This window comes from Taurulus bubalis (genome assembly GCF_910589615.1).
Source record: "Taurulus bubalis genome assembly, chromosome: 7".
Classification (NCBI taxonomy): domain Eukaryota; kingdom Metazoa; phylum Chordata; class Actinopteri; order Perciformes; family Cottidae; genus Taurulus; species Taurulus bubalis.
The window spans coordinates 7245688-7254145 of NC_136595.1; the positions used below are offsets into that span (position 1 = coordinate 7245688).

An 8458-nucleotide genomic window follows, 5' to 3' on the forward strand; every position below is an offset into this window, starting at 1 on the left:
CCTCTACATTTTTAAATGCAGCTTATTTTTCCAGAAGAGTAATAGCCACCTTCCACTAAAGCCACCTTCATACATGCACCAGTACTGTGTGGGGGAAAATAAGCTGCATTGACACAGTGGGGATGCAAAAGCTTTTTCTTTACATTATAAAACGGCAGAACAACAGACTCTACATTATCATTTCATTAATTGATCCACTGTTGCACCTTTCGGCTGTAGCAATTGATTTGGTGACTCCCATTAATAAGTGCCTGCATGTCGCTGCCTGGAAAGTAAATGTACATCTTTCTCTCTGTTCTTCTCTCCATCTGCTTGAAGTCACTCTCAATGCCCTCTGTATCCTGTTGATCCATAATATAACATGTCCTCTGGCTCATGGGATTTTGTCTTGATTTGTACAGCAAGTGAAAAGCTTGTATTTGCAAAGTGAAGTTTAGATGATGTACCTTTCGGATATGTGTATGTCGGTCAAGTTAAGACATGAATCAGGTGCATTTTAAACACAAACAGCACAATAATCTGCATCTTTAGAGGTGAAATGATCTGAAATCTGATGCTTCTGTCTCATTAAATGCCTTCCGAGAAACATTTCTCTCCAAGAGGTAAGATCTTCTATCTTAAGTGGATTGACATCCACCTGAGCTCCCGCTTTATGTTTTTTTGTTTCTGATCCTGCATTTATTTTCTTTGGTGTTGTTTCTATTCATTGTGCATGTGTCATTGCGAATGCCTTGTGTTGTGTATATTATTCTGTGATTATCACATACAATGTCACTGCACTGCCACCGGGCCCTAATGCATTGTGTGCATTATGGCCAAAGCATTGGGGCAAAGCTGCACGTGTGGACACGGCGGGGTCACTTAAAGCAATACGCCACCAACATGTATCAAGCGCTCGCTCCCCTTTCGGCTCGAGAGATGTACTTTAGGGGTTTCTAGACTGCTTCCCTTGTGGAGGACAGCAGCTGTAGTCGGCTTTGATTCAAAGCAGTTTCCATGGATTCCAATTGAGACTTTAAAAACTACAATGGAATCATTCAAACTCCCACATATATTTTATATATTCCAAACAATTATTACAGATGGCTAATTCTTTGAGCAGAGCTTCAGTGATAGAACGGGTGACAGGTCAGAAGTAGTGTACTGAGCAATGTTGTAGAGAGTGTGAATAACCTATCAGCAGTATTCCTTCCACTTGCCTGCAAGATCAGAGTTTTTGCATCTCATTCTCAAAGCAAACATCCCATTTATTTGTGTTGTCTTAAGCTTGCGTCTGCATCTTGAAAGCAGACGCACATTTTCTGTTCAATCCTGTTCTGCATTCACCTAATCTATCTTTCTTTCTCCTTTTTCACAGTTGATCAAAGTATGTTTGAGAACTCCACTGCCCAGCAGCAGAGTCCTCAGACCTCGAGGCCGGGCCAGCCCTCGACCCGGCGCTCCCCAGCATCGGCCAATCATAACCTGGGGTCCAGCTGCATCGACTCTCCATCCTCTGGTGGCCAGCAGAGGCTTAAAAATGCCATTAATCTGGGCAAGGCTGTCGGTGCGAAGGTTAGCAACGCACCAGCATTCAGTTCTCTTCTTCTACTCTTGATATGTGGGTTGTAATGTTAACTTAATTTCTTCAGTTTTGCATCAGTGGTGTAGATTTCTGTCTTTCTTTCTTCTTTTTTTTTAAATCAGGTCAATGACTTGTTGAGAAGAAAGGAGTCCAGTCACCTCGGAGACATCGGGGTCACTGAGGTCAACAAGAACGTTGATACTGTGTGGAGCTGCATGGACCAACTCACCCAGACCACCGCAAACAGGTACACACAAAGTCCTTCTACGTGATCCCTGAGAACTTATCCTCTCCTAGACTTCATTTGAACCCTAAACCTGAACCTCAGATCATCCCAATACATTTTCAAACTTGTGTGCTGTTTTCACTCACTCAATTTAATGATACAACCACTGGTAGAGAGTATCTTATTGTCGGCATAAATATTGAATTAGCTGTGCTGAGAGAAGTGTCTATCACTGTATGTTATAGCTGGAAGAAAAGGTGAATGATTTAGGATGTTTCCTTTGAAATGTGGTTTAAATTAATAATGACACACCAAAGTTTCCTGTGAGACGTATGAAATTCAGTAAGACTGAACTTTCTCAGCTTCTTCTACAGTAAAAATGGAAATACCTTTTAATTGTGTATTCATTACCCGCTTACATGCACACACATGAAACCAAATCTGCAAAAAATATATAATCTGATGGTGGACCTGAGAGATGTTTTACCTCCTGACTGACTGTTGAAATGTGGAAACAAAGCGATGCAGTGGACTCGAGCTCAGAACGTTCAGGAGAATTTTGAGCATGACCCTCATCTATTACTTATCGTTGAAATAAGTATTTGGATGTTGAATGACATTATCAGAGATTTGGCTACATCGATGCAACCAATCTGACCCAAATCCTGCCTGAAATTGAGAAAAAATCTATATGGCAAGCGAAAAACAATCTTTCCCAGTAACTCTCTCCCAACCTGCTCCTCTCCTGCCTGCTGCTGGGCATGCAGAACAATCCCAGACAGAAAGAAACCACAGACCATCGTATATAACACTGACCTAACCTTGTCTTCAAAACATGCAGCAGTATAAGTTTCAAGACGAAGCAGTATACAGAGATTGATAAAGATGGAGCGGATCGTGGATTGAGTATCGAGATACGTATGTAATCGCCTGAGAAGGGGAGATATACCCCTCTCTACTCTACACACACACACACACACACACACACACACACACCAGCCTATCGTTCATACACAAACAGCACAGCGCTGCTTATTGAAATGAATTGTCTTCGAGTGCATCCCCGTCAGCTCCGGTGAACGATCATCCGTCCGTCCATTATCTTCCGCTTATCTGAGTCTGGCGGAGGCCGACGCCCACTGGGAGCGTGTTTGCCTTTGTTCCGCGTGTACAGACACAGCTCTCACTTTGGTTACACGAGGACGTGATGCTAGTTGCAACGAACCTCGGTAGCCTGTAAGACCCCCTGACTTGGGGGTCGAAAAGCCTTCTCCAAATCTGTAAAACTAATTTTAAATAGGACGATAAAACGGTGAGATGCAAGCCAGCAAAACATCATATATTCAGGGTATGGAAGAACAGTGTGTGTCCGTGTGTGTTTGTGTCTCAAAAAGGCACAAAGTATAGATGAGGGCAGATGCGTGTATGTATGCATGTACATGGGTTTCAATTGGATTTCAGGCCAAAAAAGACAAGAAAAATGAATATTAATATAATTGTACTTGTTTAACTAATAGCCTCTATGTTTCTCGCTTTTCTCCGCCTTTCCCCATCACTCTCCACCTCCCCATTCACCCTCTCCTCCAGTCACTTCTCCTCCTTTGACTCCTTCCCCCGGCTGGACCCACCACCCCCGTCGGGGAAGAAGCGCCTCCCTCGGGCGCTGAAGACCACCCAGGACATGATGATCTCCTCTGACCCCGTGGTCTCCTCTCCGGACCCTCCTGACTCGTCCTCCTTCCTTCCTTCTCCTGACAAGACGCCCCTCATCACCAAGCAGGAGCAGAGGAACAGCGAGGAGGAGGAGGAGCAGGGCGAGAAGGAGGACGAGGCATCAGAGGAGCTCACATCGCCTCCAGGCCCGGCAGAGAAGAAATTTATCGCCAATTGTTGGGAGACGGCAGGAAGCAACGGCAAAGTTGTTGAAGCGACAGACGACGAAGAAGACGTGGTGGAAAACGGGAGCACTGTAGGAGGCGAAGAGGAACGTCGGCCCCAGCTGCAGCTCTCGGTGCCGGACGTCATCAACAAAGATCCGCCCCCGGAGCCCCGAGCCAAGCCCGACGACGTCTGGCAGAAGCTGTCGGGGCCGGACTCCCGGCTGGCCTCCACCCCGCGCTCGGCCAAAACGTCCTGCCGCATCAGCCTGGGCGAGGAGCTGCCGCTGGGGAACGGCGGCCCCTGCGGTAAAGGCCCCGGAGTGAGCGGCGATGACCCGGAGCCCCACCCGGACCTGCTGTCCTTTGAGTAACGAGCAGAGCCAGATGCCGGTCCAGCATGTCTCAGAGAGTTTGAAGCTTTCGCTCTTAATTTCAACTGGAGCGGCTCGAGGGGAAATTCAAACGGACTGATCATAAGTACTGTGGATCAAATATTCATTGCCACTCTTTTAAATATTTAACTCTCCCTGCTCAAGGGTATGCTTTAAGAAAAGGGAACGAGCGGCCGGATCTGTTGCTTTTTAACTTTTTAAGCATCTTTTCAGATGTGTGGAGGAGTTTGAATGTCCTGTACAAACATGGCTGAGAGACACTAGCAGCTTCTCCCTGATGATGGCAACGCAACGCTGACCAGCACCGGATGAGGAATGAGGAGAGAGGAAATGTGTTGGAGGTAAAGGTTCATTATGGTGCAGTGAGAATTCAAATATTAACATTTCAACCATAGAACACGTGACTATTGAGGAATATCATCTTCTCATCAGTCTATTTATCATGTTTTAGCTCTTCCAAGGTTTTATAACATGTCATGTCTGCTTTAGGAATGCAATAATACCCGATAATGTAGTAATGATTGTAATCAATGTGATGAAATATCCCTTCAAATGGGATTTAAAAATTTAAAATCCAGTTAACGAATAACGGCCGATCGTAAAAACAACTTTATACTTTAATCTTCCTGAAAAAGTAAAACATTAGAACTATCTTTTAAAAAATGTATGGGTTGTTCTTTTATTTATCAGTATTAAGTTATTATAATATCATGGCATTCATTTCAAGAACCTTTTTTGACATTTAAAGGGATATTTGTTTCATGATTGTCACACTATAGTCTATATTATACAAAAGCTGCTACAATGAAACCAATTACAAACCGCAACTAATATGTGTTTGATAGAAAATTAATTTGCATTTGATATAATTAGAATACTAAGTTCTTCTCAGAATTAATAGTATTTCCAGGATGGACATTTTCTTGAATCGAAGGAAACGAGAGGGAGAGGCTGAAGGAATGCGGACGTGTTGGAGAGGGACTGGTTTCTTGGGGAGTTCACTTTCGGTTCAGTCGTCACAAAATAGTTTGTCAGGACTGGAAGCCTTTTGACCCGGAGATTAATTCATATAAAATCATTTCTGATCTTGTCCCATGCTACACAAGCCTTTGGCATGGACAGTGACCCTGAGGGTGACCTTTTAAAGCTCTGGCAGCAAGAAACGGAGTGCCATGGCATACAGATACTAATTCTAAAAAGATGTTTTATATTTTATTTTTTGCCGTAGATATATCATAATCACAAAAATTGACGTTTTTTTTCCTATTAACCCCAGAGATTTTGCAATAGTACAAATCATCTCATCTTCAATATTTCTTTAATTAAGCAAATATTAGTAGAAGCAAAGCCTATTTATATGCGAGTATCTCTGATTCAAGATGAGAATGGCTTCCAGTCTTCCATTCTGCTGACAAAAGTTGTTTTCTGAGCTGGCTAAACTTAAAGTATATTCCCATCCCCAATAAAACCTGACAGCGAGTCGGGATGAAAGGATGGAAGGGCGGACGGGCGGGATGTGGAGGGCGGGCTGGTGAAAAGTTGTTTTAGGGCCAAAAACAAGGAAGATAATGAGCTGTCAACAGAGAAAGATGAAAGAGGTGTATTTTATTACAAGCAGATCATTAAGTGACAGACTGACAGACCAAAGACATGAATTAGCAGCTCAGTCAGAAAGTGTTTTTTTTGTCTTATTGTTACTCTGTGAAAAAGAAGCAATAATTAATTCAGTAGATATGATTAATTCTCTTGAAAAAGTTCAAACCAAAGTCAAAGCATTTTCAACAATTTAATAGCAATTCACGTGCTTACAACATGACTTCCTGACTTTCCTGACTCATCGGTGAGTTGACATTAACAGGAAATAACTTAACGGCTCACTTCATATGCTTCAACTTCCTCAATGTGCCCCTGATGGATCAGACTGCAATGGTTATTTTTGCGCAATCAAATTGGAAATCTGTACATTTTATGACACCGTTATCTGAGCCTCTGACACATCTACAGATGCCCAAATCCAGACCCTAAAAATAACCCGATTTTCTAAAAGAGATCCTCAAGTGGCCTCTATAAATGGCCGCTGTGCCCTTGCAGGAATTTCCTGACTTCAAAAAAAGGGCAACAAATTCCCAGAAGACACCGAGGCGGACACAGAGCCAGCTGTAGTTGCGGTCAGGTCTCGGCCAGCAGAATGAGAGGAATGTGGAGCTGGACTGTGAGAGAAAGGAAGCTTTGTCTCCTGTCCCGATGACTTGATCTTATACTGCAAATGTCCCCAGCTGGCATCCACAGGACAAACCAAATTACCAAAAGAGGATCTCCCCAAATTGTTGCACCGAGCAATCCTCAGACCTTCCTGTTTCTGTCTTCAACTCAAAGTGTTTAATTTAATTTAAATGTGGTCAGGTATGTGGGTTGCATCGAGTGCCTGTTTGTGGAAACAGGACTGGAATATGAATTTTTCAAATGTCATATCTCCACTGTGTTGGAGTGGCAGATGCTTGGCCTTTTTAAGGAGGCAAAATTGCAATTATATTATGAAAATAAATTAAGTAAAGCAACCAAAAGTAGAGGCCTAATCTAAATGATCTGATACTGATAATCACCAAAACGTAATATATAAAACGTATAACCCAAAACGTATAGAAAATAGGACATAAAAACTTGTTTTGTTTTCTCAAGTTGTTTTTACTAATTGAACTTGGATCTTAAATTCCTTGAAAACCTGGTTTCAAATTATTTCTGTTTTTTTTTCATAACATTAAAGATGAATTAATGACAATAATCAAAGTTGAAGTAGTTTATTTAGTGAGTTTAATGCTCAAAAACTCGCAATGTTGCTAATTCCTGATCGGCGTGCGGAAATACACGACAAGCAGTGAGAAACAAAAACAAAACAGGATTCTCTCGCTGTAAAATGTTCGGTTCATGTTGGACCCCATCAGACAAAATCTGTTTCCATGGCCTTAAAACTAAAAGGCTATTCTCTTGTAATCTTCCGTTTGAATATATGATATGGTTTTCAGCGGCACTGAGGTCATTTGGATAACTGCTACACACCTGGATGAACCAAAACCAAACACACATACATATTTAAAAGCATAATAAGACGAGATGAACGGTGGCTGAAATGCATTGAGACAAATAGAGCAGCTCTATCCAGTTATCGTGCTTCCTTTAAAACCACTAAAGTAGATTTATATTGTATTTTCTGATGAAGGAACAGCGGTGTACATTTTATGGAAATATTCTATCGCTCTTTTTTTACAATCTCTGTGAATATTTAAATTGGGTATTGCTCTAACAAATGAAGGAAAGTGATTTATTTTGATATTCAGCCCTAGAATGTAGTGATGGCAATCTGTGTTATTTAGTCGCCTCAATTAATTTGATAAAAGAAAGAAGAAGAAAAAAAAACGCTTTCTGTTTTTTTATAATGTGGAATTTTTTGTGTCTCTGTGAAGCTAATCGACATAATTGTGATGAATGAAGGAAGTTAAACACTATACATGAAGGCCTTTTAGAAAAGAAAAAGGCACAAATGGACCCTGAAAGCAAACCTGGGACTTTGTATCATTTTATACTCTAAAAGTGCTGCAAAATTCAATCTTTAAGTTTTTATCCATGCTGCAAATATGCTACAGAAATCAAAGTGAATCAATATTTGTTTTTGTTTTATTTTCCTAATGTATCTTTTTTTTTTTTAAGTGGGGATGTAATAACTTCTGTAATGACTGTAATCATTTGAACAAAAAAATAGACCTAATCATGTTCTGTGTTGTGTCTATGTGTCTTTTTAAAAGATTAATGTCACGTGTTTTCTTCATATATTCTTAGCATATCCTGTCTTCAGTGCGCTTCCCTTCGTCTCGTTGCCGCGTCGACAGCAGCCAGCCTCCCACTCGGCCCCACCACTCCACTTCCTGTTTTGACGAAGCTGGTGACCTCGTCTGTTATTTTTCCATCGGAATCTGTGTCAGTCTTCAGCATAGACGGGCCCTAATGTGTCCTGCCTCTGTTTTGATGGATCGTCTGTTTTTAGGGAACCAAACACAGAGGCGGTGGCGGGGATTCAAGAGTGGAAGCTGCTCTGATGTTTAATTCATCCGTGTTTGTCCTTATTCATGGGGATCCCGGTCTTCCTCTTGGCAATCTCCGAGTGTCGCCGGCCTCGTGTTTGTTGACGTGTCGAGACGAGCCGAAGCCCGTCAGGAATAAGACGGAGGAAGAATCCAAGAATGGAGACGACTGCATGATGAGGCGGTTTTATTTACCCAACTTCCACATCTGTGGTGTAAACAGCCAATCAGCTAAGACACACAGGTCTTGTCACTGTTAAATAATTCAAACATGATGCATTTATTCATTCTTTACAAAGGAATCTAGGCTTCTTTGCATA

General features: G+C 41.9%; 1 protein-coding gene across 1 annotated transcript; it reads left to right on the plus strand.

Annotated features, from left to right (window-relative positions):
* Nucleotides 1-571: 571 nt before the first annotated feature.
* On the plus strand, nucleotides 572-4041 carry c6h1orf226 (chromosome 6 C1orf226 homolog; the record flags this gene model as incomplete). Its single annotated transcript, XM_079221161.1, has 4 exons — nucleotides 572-602; nucleotides 1358-1554; nucleotides 1687-1811; nucleotides 3378-4041. 4 exons carry the CDS (start codon nucleotides 572-574, stop codon nucleotides 4039-4041), a joined length of 1017 nt encoding a protein of 338 aa, XP_079077287.1.
* Nucleotides 4042-8458: the final 4417 nt, after the last annotated feature.